Source organism: Lupinus angustifolius, chromosome LG17 (genome assembly GCF_001865875.1).
Source record: "Lupinus angustifolius cultivar Tanjil chromosome LG17, LupAngTanjil_v1.0, whole genome shotgun sequence".
NCBI classification, from domain to species: domain Eukaryota; kingdom Viridiplantae; phylum Streptophyta; class Magnoliopsida; order Fabales; family Fabaceae; genus Lupinus; species Lupinus angustifolius.
The window spans coordinates 19,235,763-19,249,218 of NC_032025.1; the positions used below are offsets into that span (position 1 = coordinate 19,235,763).

The 13,456-nt window shown below is 32.8% G+C and overlaps 2 protein-coding genes and 1 pseudogene across 2 annotated transcripts; all 3 read left to right on the forward strand.

The window, feature by feature from the left end:
• Nucleotides 4,688-7,204, forward strand: LOC109331095 (transcription factor MYB1R1-like). The gene is made up of 3 exons (XM_019565376.1): nt 4,688-4,993; nt 5,526-5,730; nt 6,985-7,204. The coding sequence occupies exons 1-3, from the start codon at nt 4,708-4,710 to the stop codon at nt 7,202-7,204; spliced, it is 711 nt and encodes a 236-aa protein (XP_019420921.1). The 5' UTR covers nt 4,688-4,707.
• LOC109330943 lies at nt 7,290-9,854 on the forward strand (annotated as a pseudogene).
• LOC109330944 lies at nt 11,740-13,012 on the forward strand. The gene is made up of 3 exons (XM_019565209.1): nt 11,740-11,987; nt 12,086-12,338; nt 12,375-13,012. Exons 1-3 carry the CDS (start codon nt 11,740-11,742, stop codon nt 12,528-12,530), a joined length of 657 nt encoding a protein of 218 aa, XP_019420754.1. The 3' UTR covers nt 12,531-13,012.

The following is a 13,456-nucleotide window of genomic DNA, read 5'->3' on the forward strand; positions in this document are numbered from 1 at the left end:
TATTTCGTGCTAATCATAATTGTTGCGAGCTATGAAAACAACAATTTTAAGACGATTCGAACTAGAATGAAATTCATAGATAATATTATTGGACCAAATAGTTTTGACCTTAACAAATCGTTTCGGTTTTATGGGACAAATTTCAAATGGTGACAACATAAGATGAAATTTTTTCTCACTATGAGAAACGTTGTCCATGTTCTGAAAACCGATATTCTAGTGGTGCCGGAAAAGGCTGAAAAAGAATAAAAAAATAAACTGACTATTGAAATAGTTCTCTAGTATGAAGGTAATTACATTTGTAAGAACTTAATTCTGAATACGTTATCTGATGATCTCTATGATTAATACAACTAATACAAGTCTGCCAAATTAATTTGGTATGCACTTGAAAAAATATGACATTGGGGAAGTTGGGACTAAACATTATGTTGTTAGCTGCTACCTCAAGTATCAAATTATTGATGATAAATGAGTAGAGTCTCAGTCACATGAGATACATAGAATTGTTCATGAGATTATTTCTATGGGTATGCCCATATATGAGCAATTTCAAGTGGCTATAATAATTGACAAACTGCCTCCTAGCTGTAATGACTTCAAAAACCTTCTGAGGCATAAGACCAAAGAAATTTATTTGGAATCTCTTGTCACTCCTCTTCATATTGAAGAAGAGGCTCATAGACAAGATCAGAGAGATGAAGTGTTGATTGTCTCCAACAATAGCACTAAGAAGAAATTCTCAAGTGCGGTTCTGAAGCCTTTTGACACTAACTTTAAGAATCAGAACCGCACTGGAATAAGGCTAAGAACAACAGTCGCAACAAGAATTGAAATCCCTAGAAGGTCCAATATGTTAAGCCACCCTCTAAGAATGACTCTAGAAACATGTTCATCTACTTCAAATATGGGAAGTCAGGTCATATGGCATGCAAGTGTAGAAATAAACCTATGGATCATCCTCCATATGCCAAAATATTGATGAGATATTTGTGGATGTGTTATATGAGGTCACTATGGTTGGAGAAACTAATGGTTGGTGGATAGATACTAGTTTTTTCTGCCATGTCTTCTATGACCGTGTTATGTTCAAAACATACACAGATGATGATGACAAGAAGGTGCTGCTGGATGACTCTCACACCACTATTGTTGCTTAATCTAGTGATGTGGATCTGAAGTTTACATCAGGGAAGACTCTGATTCACAAAGATGTGATGCACACTCTAGAGATGAGGAATAATTTAGTTTCTGGTTTTCTTTTTAATAAGGCCGGTTTTACCCAGACCATAGGAGCAGACTTGTACACTCTTACTAGGAATGGGGTATTTTGTAGGGAAAGGGTACGCCACTGATTGCATGTTTAAATTAAATGTTAATGTTTCTTTGAATAAATTTTTTGATTTCGTTTACATGTCGTGTGATTTTAATATTTGACATTCTAGACTTTGTCATATTAATAAACGTACAATTTCAAATTTGAGTAGCTTAAGTTAAATTTCAAAGTTATTTAAAAATGATTTTGAAATTTGTGAATCATGTAGTCAAGCAAAAATTGCTAAAAACCACATAAATCAGTAATGCGAGAATCTGAGCCATTAGAATTGATACACTCAGATGTATGTGAATCAGATGGAACGTTAACTAAAAATGGTAAACGTTATTTAATCACTTTTATTTATGATTGCTCTGATTTTAATTATGTATATCTTATAAAAAATAAAAGTGAAGTGATAGAGACATTGAGTGTGACTTTAACATGTTTAATAATTTTTATAAATTAAATGAAATTATTCATGAAATAACTGCACCATACTCACCTTAAATGAATGGTAAAGCCGAAAAGAAATGAACTTTAACTAAATTAGTTGTAGCTATTATGTTAAGTTTTGGTGTAGCACCATCTTGGTGGGGTGAAGTATTATTAACTGTATGCTATGTGATAAATAAAGTCCTCAAGGCTAAAAGCAAAATTTCCCTATATTAAATTTTTAAGAATGGACAACCAAACTTGTCTTATTTTAGAACTTGTGGTTGTGTGGCTTATGTCTAGATACCAGACCCCAAGAGAGTTAAACTCGTAAGTAGAGCCTATGAATGTGTGTTCATTGGTGTGAATACCAAATTTTGTCCGACCCAAAATACCTTTTCAAAAAATAATAACAGCTGAAATTAAAATATGTTTTTTGGGTATTTTCTATCGAAAAATGACATGTTTAGGTGTCCCGAGACAAAAGTAGTATAAATTCGGTTTTTTGTTAATTTAGTAATTTTATTAAATTCAAATTTCAAAGATTTAATCATCATAATAACAAAAACTAAAGTGTTGAATATGAATTAAAGGCAAAAATTAGAATCTCCTTAATTTCCTATTGGAAGTTAATAGAGATTTGATTTTCAAACATGTGTCCAAATTTAGCTTTAAGTACACATTATTTTTTTCTTCAAAATCTCATTGATTCTCTCTTGGAGTTAATAATGATTTTATTTTTAAACATGTGGGAAATAATGTTATAAATGTAGGTTTGAGTCTCATATCAAAAAAGAGATGAGAGCAACAAAAGAGACATAACACAAAGTTAGTGAGACAAAAGGACTAGCTAGAGAGGAAGTTCATGATACTTCTAAGAGTATGAGACTATTGCCCTTAAAACGATTATCAATCATGATAGTAACCCAACCTAACTGACTAGAGATATCAAGAAATAGGTTTAATGAGTAATAACAAGTTGTGAAGTGATATGAGAATGAACATGCTATAAATTATGAGAAGCATGATTCATGCAGCATATGTAAGGATGAGTTAAACTCTTAATGAGATCTATACTCCAATTTGAGTGGATTACCTAGGCTATAGGAGTAATCTTGATAGACTCACCTATGTGAATGTGGAAGTAGGGGTCGCTTCCTATGAAATTTAGGGGCATAAGTTTCTATAGTATTCAATATATGGGATAGATGTGCATGATCTTTAACACGAGCTTTACATAATACATTTTTGAAACGGTTGTGTGTGGTTTGATGCTGGAGATAGAGTTCAAGACTATGAGTTACTCTAGTAAAATCGGGATCTTAATCACTATGCAAAGGTTCAAGTCGCATGACACATTTGTTTATGCAAAATCTTATAGAGACCATAAAAATTCTCGGAAATCGTTTTTTAATTTCAAGTGGGGGATTGCTAGAAATTGTTGTTTTTCAAAGTGTTTTAAAGCATATTAATGAGACTATTAATGGGGAATCTTGGGGTGTGAAATGAAAAAACTCTCAAGTCCCACATTGCTTGGAGGAGGGAAGTTGAAAGACTTTATAAACCTTAAGTTACAACCTTGGGTGTGCCCCAAGGGGTACAATGTGTTTTGTGGATGGTTGAAGATTCACACAAATAAAACCCCTCCACACACACGCGTGCACCACCACCACCTCTATCGCCACTATCCAACCGGCTTGGTTCGTGTTCTGGTCAGGCTTGGGCTTGAGCCCAACATTCTTTTTAAAATAAATTTATTTATTTTTGGCTTTAATCGTGTGTTGACCAAGTCAACACACGTGTAACATGTGCGTGTGACTAAGTCCACATAGTTGGAGAGTGGAGTGGAGAGTGAGGGATAAGATCTCGGTCAAAGGGAAAGAGATTCGTGTGTTTACTTTTTTCCACTGTCAGATCATGTAGCCGTTTGGATTTTTCCAATAACAGAGAACTGAACTATTTTATCTCGAGGACAACATAGTTGATAATCTGCTTGCACAATTTTGGCATGACCATGGAGCGTCTTAAAGAGAGCGATCAGGTCGTGACTCAGTCATATTATTTCGTGTCATTCAGAATTGTTGTGAGCTACGCAAACAACATAGTTTGATTATTTTACAATTAAAAATAGTTTTGAATTCAATGTGGTTTGACATGATCTAAATACGGTCCGATACAGCCATATCATTATGATTCAATGTCATAGAATTGTGGTATAATGTCACTATATATATATATAAGGAGAGATATGTTTACACTCAAGTTAATTTACACTAGCTACATTCAATCTCAACCATTCATTTTCTTATATATATATATAGGGAACTACTAAAGTGAGAACAATTCTCATAAAAATTATGAGAACAATAAATTTGGACCTTACAACCAATCATGAATGGTTATGATTAAAAGTTAGTTATTGGTCACAGGATAGTCAAGGGCATGTATTTTTTAATATTGACCGTTCAATCAAGATCTAATAATATATATTTAGTGTTCTCATTTCTCACAAATAACATATTATTCACACGTGAGTAATTCTCTATATATATATATATATAACTTGATAATTTGGAGGATGGAATTAACTTGTCTAGTAACGGAACACAAATACTAAAATTAAGATAAGGTGTCTAAATCTGATTTCTTCTCTTACTACATCAACCAAGTCTTATTGTGATTAGCTTCATGGATGGAATGATGCTATACATATATTTTCTTGCTAATTATAAATTAAAATGAAAATTTTGTGAAAAGTATCCAACAATAAATTATTTCCAACCAATAAACTTCTCTTGGTGTGCTTCATTTTCACCCCCCCACATCTCACTCCATCATCATCATATATACAACCAAACATGTACGTTTTTTCCGCTCTCCCTTTGTCTCTCTCTCAAAAACACATTACATAGTTTGTTGTTGTGGTATCTCTGAGAAAATCTTTGTTCCAAGTGAAAATGGTGAAGTGTTCACATTGTGGAAACATAGGCCACAATTCAAGGACCTGCACATCTTTCAAAGATTTAGGATTTCGCCTCTTTGGTGTGCAACTACACATGTCTTCATCATCTTTTGGTGTTACCATTAAGAAAAGCTTTACCATGGAGTCTTTGCCTTCAATATCGTACTCTCAATATTTCTCATTTCCTTCATCAAGAATAACCATTGATGAAAACTCTGATGGAGCCTCTATTGGGTATCTCTCAGATGGTCTCATAGGTCGACCCCAAGAGAGGAAGAAAGGTATATATATGTTCAAGATGAGTTTTATCCATTTTTGTTTCTTCATTAGGTTAAATTATTTGATAGTTCTGGTTTAATGGTTAAGGCACATCATATTTATTATTAATTTTAAAAACTCATAATTTTAACTTATCATTAATAATATATTCCAATACCTAGTTGTGGGCGGCATCACCTTATGCAAACATGATATTCTCGTCGTACTGATCTTCAAAATTCTATCATTTTGTAATTATCGTATGACACTAAATTACAGTTATGCAGCCTTGATAGAGTACAATGAAACCACATCGAACTGTATTCAGGTTACAACAAATTCAAAAAACAATTTTTTAATCACAAAAATCCACATTCAACCTGTCTCCCGCTCTAGTTAACCATAATAATGATATTGATGAACACAATCCATGCACTTGCTTCTCCTTAATAGAATTATAGTAACTATTGAATCACTTTATGTGTTCCTATCTGCCTTTTTATTTTAAAGACCTATAATTAACCTAACATTTATAATTTGTTATGCACACTGTAGGAGTAGCATGGACAGAAAAGGAGCATCTAACATTCCTTATTGGACTTGAGAAGCTGGGAAAAGGTGATTGGAGAGGTATCTCTAGAAACTTTGTGACAACCAGAACCCCAACCCAAGTAGCCAGCCATGCTCAGAAGTACTTTCTTCGAATGACAACTTTAAATAAGAAGAAGCAACGTTCAAGTCTCTTTGACATGGTACGCAGATAATGTTGAAAAGCTTAATTAGCTCATTTTGCACTCAATCATGCTTTTCTTTATAAATTATATCATTTCTCAAATAATGCTACCTCGCACTTTTTCTATAATGCAAAAACTTTTATTAAAAGCATTGATAAACGCTACCTAACTCTTAACCCTTTTGGTGAAGGATTGATTCAATTGCAGTTATCCCTTTTAAGATGTTTTGTTCCCAAGGAAAAAACTTGGAACTTTAACTTTGGATTGGAGTAAAATATCTCAGAGATAATTTATCTCCTCCAATCAGTAAAAGTATAATATATATTGTTTTATTTAATTTTAGAAATATCTCTATAGAAAATGATTAAATATAATATATGTTATGATTTTATTGGCTAAATGAGATAATTTATCTCTTTATATGATATTCTTTATTTTCTTCTACCATACTTAAAAATTGTTTTGCTAGACCAAAAGACCAACTCTTTGTACTATACATATGTTTTTTGTATTATTTTATCAAACATATAATTTTTTAACTAAATACTCATTTCACTTATCATATCTTTCGAGCTTGCTACTTTGGTCCCTTAAAAATAAAAACTTTAAATGATTTCAAAAATATTAAAAATGGGTCAAATTTATCATTATTAGATGTTATAAAAACATGTTAAAACGACTAATTTGACAAAGAGTTTAAAATCTATGCACCGTCAGTATAAAGTTTTTTACACTTTCAACACACTATCCACCATTGATTTATATTACTTTTAGTTGAGAGTCAATGATGTTTAACACATGAATAGTAGATGATTGCTGACAATGTAAAAACACTTACACTGTCAGTATATACACATTAAATTCTTTGATACATATTTAATATTTTTAGAATCCATTTTGAATTTTTCAATTTTTTAGGGATCAAATTGGTTATGTAAAAACGTGGGAGATGAATATTTACTCTTTTTTTTATTCATGTTGTACATAGAGTACTTTAACAAGTATAAAGTCGTCAAACTACTACTACTATTGAATCTAATTGCTACAACATTGTTTCAAACATTCATAAGATAATTAACTAATCAGAAAAAATGTACCCCTAAGATTACATAACCTTACTTAAATTTTTGTATACTTATGATTATTTCACTTCACACACATATGTGAAATGATTTGAATCCAAGGAATTACATAAAGAATTTTCCTAAATGTTCCCTTAATTGTCATTGAATATTATGGCAGGGTTGTAGAAGCAACATCAACAAAGGTCATGCCATTACCAATTCTGATTGCAACCTTGGAGATTCAGTTTCTACCCATCAACAGTATAAGCCTAAATCTGAATTTGAGAATGATGCCACTATGTCATTGCTTACTAACTTTCAACATAAGAATGAAAAAAATTCTGATGAGTACTCTAAAGTTCAACCAGTTGCAGAACATGAAGGTTTGGTGCTCACTCTTGCAGTCCCTAAAGCTAAGGCTAAAATCCCAGAATAAAATAAATCATCCCAAGCACCATTCTTGTTTGGACCAATTATTGTGACTTAATTAAACTATGAAATTTCAGATTATGTGTCTAGGAATGTACCCTTTATCTGTTGTCAAGTGTTAAATATCATGGCATTAATTAATAGTAGTCACTAATTGAACCTTAGGTACAATCTATGCTATGATGATATCCATTGATCATATATAATTAGATTTTGTTAGAGGAACCAAAACAAATATTTTTGTATTGGGAAATGGTGCATTTAATATGACGATAAATAATGGACTTAGCTTTTAAATATTACATACTTATTTTTTAATTTCTTATCATAAATGTTAAATCAGCCAGAAAGCTACATAAAAAATGACACAAGCTAGCAGAGCCTGAAACTCTAGCTCTAGATACAGAGCCAGAAACTCATAGCTAGATTAAGAAACAACATAAGCAAACTCATTGCTTGATTAAGAAGCAACACAAGCAAGCAGAACTTGAAACTTCATCCATAAAGCAGAGAACAATCCAAAGCAGAGCCTCTTTGGGAGACTGTGGTCAACAATGAGTTGAAGGCTTCTACTTATTTCTGGCCAGGTTCTGAGGTAAATAAAGGTTATTGGACTTGTGATGTTAAGTATTGTAGTCATTATGATGGTTCTGTTCCGTTTGAGGATAGTGTGGAGGTTGTTTTGAAGTATTTAGATTTGCTTACTAATGAGAATCCTGATTTTATGACACTTAATTTTGAGGACCCTGATCATCAGGGTGATCAGGTTGGACCTGATGACCCTGAGATCACGCCGGCAGTTGCGAGAATCGATAGCATGATTGGGAGGTTGATTAGTGGTTTGGAACAAAGAGGATCTTACATATGTTTTTAATGACAAAAGTGTTATTTCATTGTATATTAAAGGATAATAATGTCTTACAATGTTATTGTTTCCTTTGTTATTTGTAGTAATTGTCTCTCCATTAATGGAGAGGATCCTTACTCTAGAACAATGATATATTCCATTAATGGAGAGACAAATACTTGATTTTACATGTGTTTTTAATGACAAAAGTGTTATTCTATTATATATTAAAGGATAAAAATGTCTTACTATGTTATTGTTTCCTTTGTTTTTTGTAGTACTTGTCTCTCCATTAATGGAGAGGATCCTTACTCGTATTATTATGGGTAGTGACTTGGTGATATGGAATGGTTGGTATGGAAGGGGATCCTCTCCAGTACTGGATAGGATTATGACATGTGGCAAAACATCTTTCTAACAGTCATGATTTCATATTATTTTTGAATAAAAAATAAATAAATAAATTTTAAGAAAATTTCAGTCACATGTTCTAGTAATGGTCTCTCCATTACTAGAGAGGAGTTAAACTCGGTTGGTACATGTGATAAAAAGTTAGTTTTTTAGATGATTTGGTTGTGTAGGATATGTTTGTGAATTGTGTTTTAGATTGTAATGAATAGAATTTACAAGCTTCAGAGTCATCTCATAAGTATATTTTATGACTCACAAGTCTTCTCTTTCTCTTTTGTCCTCCAAAAACAAACTCGTAAATAGACTCTTAAATTACTATACCAAAAATTTGGGTAGTGTCTTATAGTTCAGTACTTGCCATTCGTCCACCTTCTGGTTTTGCAGCATCTGATGTTGTTGCTAAGATAAATGAAGGGTTGGATTGAGATAAACGTGAGAATGGGAAGAATTTGAGGGTGTTTGAAGATCTTCCCAGTAGGCTTTATTACACAGCGCTATGAAGCACCGATACTGATACAAGTATCAGATACGATACATATCTTATATGTCGATACACATTTCCTTAAAAATGCAGGATATGATACGTTTAAGGTACGAATATAAAATATGTACATAAAATCCATAAAATATAATAAACATATAATTATTGTCATGAATTTCCAAATAAGTAACATATTTTGTAGACATCACCAAATATAAAATGAAATTCATATTGTTAGTCAATCTCGTTTAATTGACGACTACATTATGCATATACATTTCCTTTTCATTCTCTATGCAATATGTGTGTTTTATTGTAGTTCTCCTGCTACAAGTCCACTTGGTAGATTGCATATTATATTTCTCTCTTCTACTTAATTGATTGTGTTCTGTCTTTCTCTCTTTTAAATTATATTGTGTAGTATTTTGGATGTCTATGAAGTATCGGGAAAATATTTTAAGACTATCCGGAAAGTATCGGATTTATAAAATATTTATTTTTCAAAAATATAATTTCGATACACTACAGATACGTATTGATGAAGTATGAGAGAGTATCGGTGCGGATACATGCTGAACATGGATACATGAAGGTTATTGAAGTGTCGGTACTTCATATATGCAACGAGTGGTCGAATTCCACCAATAATTGGTTTGATTGAAGAAGGTTTCAAGGTTGAGCAGAAGAAAACAAAGCACGAAGAATGTGGGTGGCGGTTCATGTAGTTATGATAATGCAGTTTTCTCCATGAGGAGCATTTTTATTTGGCATGGTCCTCAATTTGGAAGAGGGAGGAAGATACCATCATTTGAGAATGTTCAGATCTATAATTTGATTACTTTTATTCTTCAAATTGAGGGTGCACCTAATACTGGATCTGCCTCATTTGTTGAGTTTGTGCTTCTACCTACTGAATAGAAATGTACAGATTTTGATAGTTAACAGCATAGAAGTTGTGGAACACTGGTGAGTAAAATATGCTCAAATCAAAAATATAAACATTATGAGACATTGGATATAGAATAGGTATTATTAGTGTTTTAAATTGTCGTTGCATGGTTATCAAAAGTGCGCTCCAAAGCATTGAATCGTATGATTCAATGCTTTTCATGGTGGAAACCATGTTGAAATGGGCAGAAAAGCGAATCAGAGGCAAAGCAACGTGTTGGAGCATAGAATCGCAAAATCGCAGAATCGCTATGCTTTTTTGAGTTGAGGAAGAAAACAACCATTTCAACTGGCTTATGTAGTTTCAGGTTTGCTTTGATCCGGGTTCTGGCTCAAACCCATTTTTAACCTAATTTTAAGCCCAACCTGTTTTTAAAAAATAAAAAAAATCCTAACCCTTTCATCTTCGGCCACCAATTTCAGAAACCTTTCATCTCTCTACACAGTTGCAGCTACATGGTGAAAACTTAACATTTTATCAAAAAAATTCATTCACCCATTTCTATAAAAATCTTGTGCACTATTTCTTCATTCATTCATTCATCTCTTCTTCTCAAATCACACAACAACAACAACAACAACAACATATCTATGCTTTTTCACCCAAAATCTTTTTGTTTCTTCCCCAAAAACATTACTGCTTTTCAACCAACTCTTTTCTATCTTTTCCCTATGTTTTTTAACAAGCCATGTCAACTGCCACTGTTGCTCCAGGAAATGGGTAGGGGCCAAATAACACTAAAGGAATTAGGAATGATGTGGGGGTGGAAACATGGTATTTCTATTGATGAGAGTATACGAAAAATTCAATGCAAATATTGTACAAAGATATTTAATAGTGGAATTTAGAGATTGAAACATCATTTGGCTGGAACCCAAAAGGATGTTGAACCTTGCAAAAATGTCAGTGATGATGTTAGGAGAGATGTTTGCAATTGTGTCTTCATTGCAGAAAAATATTTTAAAGAAACAAAATCATTATGAAGAAGGAGATGATGTTGGAGAGGGGGCTAAAAAAAGAGAAAGAGAAGAAACAATTGAGACTCTTGCTCAGATTTTCAAGAGAAGGGGAGTGAACAATCAACCCCCTATTAACTCCATCTTGAAGAAGAATTTGAAGGAGGAAGGATGCCAAGAAATTGCTGCATTTTTTTACAACAATGCTATAGCCTTCAATGTGACAAACAATGATGAGTTTAAGAAAATGTTTGAACTGGTTGCTAGCCATGGTATAGAATTCAAGCCACCGTCCTATCATGAAATTAGAGTAAAGTATTTGACGCAACAAGTTGATTCTACCAAGCTTGCTATGGAGGAACATAAAGCCTTTTGGAAGAAAGTGGGATGCACCATAATGACAGATGGTTGGACTGATAAGAGGAGGAGGACTATACTGAATTTTTTGGTAAATAGTCCTAAGAGAACAGTCTTTTTGAAATCTATTGATGTATCTCACTTCTCTAAAACAGCCGACATGGTTTTTAAGATGATGGATGAGATTGTTCAGGAGGTTGGTGAAGAAAATGTTGTCCAAATTGTCACAAATAATGTAGCAAACTACAAGGCAGTTGGAGAATTATTGATGAGGAAGAAAATGAAGTTATAGTAGACACCTTGTGTTGCTCACTGCATTGACTTAATGTTTGAGAATTTTGAGAAGAAGATACATATTCATAAGGAGACAATGGAACATGGTAAAAAGGTTACTACCTACATCTATTCAAGGACTTCTCTTCTATCCTTATTGCATTATCATACTAAGGGGACAAATTTGATTAAACCTGCAGCCACACGTTTTGTCACTTCTTATTTGACTTTGGGTTGCTTGGTTGATAACAAGCAATCATTAATAAGGATGTTCACATCCAATGAATGGACATCAAGTCAATATGCAAAGACAAAAGATGGGAGATTCGTTGTGAATGTGGTCATAGATAAAAAGTTTTGGAACAACATTGTGGTTTGTTTGAAGGGTGCTTATCCACTTATCAAAGTGCTTCGATTGGTAGATTCATATGAAAATCCTGCCATGGGTTTCATTAATGAAGCAATGGACCAAGCTAAAGAGAAGATACAAATTGCCTTCAATGATGTTAAAAAGAGGTAAATTTTGCCAATTTATACCATTTTATTTACTGTAAGTTGATTTTTCTTGTAAAATCCACAATATTGAAATTTAATTCATGGTTTTCATTATTTAGTTATTTGCCAATATGGGAAATCATTGATCAAAGATGGGACAACCAACTACATAGGCCTCTACATGCTGCAGGCTACTACCTTAACCCTAAATTACATTATGCACCTAATTTTAAAGTTGATGTTGAAGTTAAAAGGGGACTGTATGATTGTCTTACAAGGATGGTGGGAAATATCGAAGAAATAGGCAAGACTGATGATCATTTTGAGGATTTTAAAAACAAGACAAAGTTCTTTGGAAGTCCAATAGCCATGGTTGGAGTTAAAACCAAAACTCCAGCTCAATGGTAGGAATCTTATGGTGATGAACATCTTGAATTGCAAAATTTTGCCATCCGTGTGTTAAGCTTAACATGTAGTTCCTCCGGCTGTGAGAGGAATTGGAGTGCCTTTGAGATGGTAAAATTTCAACCTTGTATTTTGTATTCTATTCTTAAAATTAGTTAGTACTATGTGTTAATTAAAGTTGAAATTATTCAGGTCCACACTAAGAGAAGAAACCATTTGATGCAAAAGACCATGAATGACGTTGTTTATGTGATGGATAATTCAAAATTGGCAAAGAAGAAGTTCAGGAAAGCAAATGAGTATAGCATGGATGATGTTGATTCTGATGGTGATTGGATTATAGAAAATAAAGAAAATTCAAATACTGATGCTTCAAATGATGAAGAATTTTTTCAAGTTGGACAAGGTGCTTTTGTTAATGATGTTGCTAGTGCATCCCTAGAAGATATTGAGATTCCTAATTTAGATCATTTAGATATTCCTAACTTTGACAATGATGGTGATGAAGATGCCACAGAGGAAGATGACTATTATGATTATGGCTTGAACAATTTGCTTGACTAGATGTCTAGATATAGAGTTAGGAATTATGACTTATGAGTCTTATTACTATTTTGGTGTGCTTTTGATTTGATAGTATAATGTTAGCTTGAAAGTGTGCATGTCAAGAGGAACACTTTGGAAAACTCTCTTTATATGTCATGGTTTTGATGAGGACAACTTGTGCTAATAAGAGCTTGAAGATCACCAACAAATCAACATGCTTAAGTCTTTAATTGGTACTAGGCTTAGACTAGAATCTAGTTTAAGTTGAGTCAAAGGCTTAGGTCACCTAATACATGTCTCATATGCATAAATCTTTTAAATCATTTCACCTTTGAGATATGTCATTCATAATATGTTCATGCATTACATAAATACATGTATATGTGCATTCTAGGCATAAACTAAGTGGTAAACATGTATGAACTAAGTGCATAACATATTTGAGGTTTTGTATTTAAAAATACACATTTAAAAATGCTGTTAATCGATTAACTAATACTTTAATCGATTAACCCAACTGCTTTGAAAAGTTGTTGCTA

Excerpts from the sequence above, each read along its gene's own strand:
- LOC109331095 (XM_019565376.1), top strand. The coding sequence starts at position 4,708 with ATGGTGAAGTGTTCACATTGTGGAAACATAGGCCACAATTCAAGGACC. Across the intron at positions 4,994-5,525 it reads ACCCCAAGAGAGGAAGAAAG|GAGTAGCATGGACAGAAAAG; the intron begins GTATATATATGT and ends TGCACACTGTAG. Across the intron at positions 5,731-6,984 it reads CTCTTTGACATGGTACGCAG|CAATTCTGATTGCAACCTTG; the intron begins ATAATGTTGAAA and ends TCATGCCATTAC.
- LOC109330944 (XM_019565209.1), top strand. The coding sequence starts at position 11,740 with ATGTTCACATCCAATGAATGGACATCAAGTCAATATGCAAAGACAAAA. Across the intron at positions 11,988-12,085 it reads TTCAATGATGTTAAAAAGAG|TTATTTGCCAATATGGGAAA; the intron begins GTAAATTTTGCC and ends TTCATTATTTAG. Across the intron at positions 12,339-12,374 it reads TTGGAAGTCCAATAGCCATG|GAATCTTATGGTGATGAACA; the intron begins GTTGGAGTTAAA and ends GCTCAATGGTAG.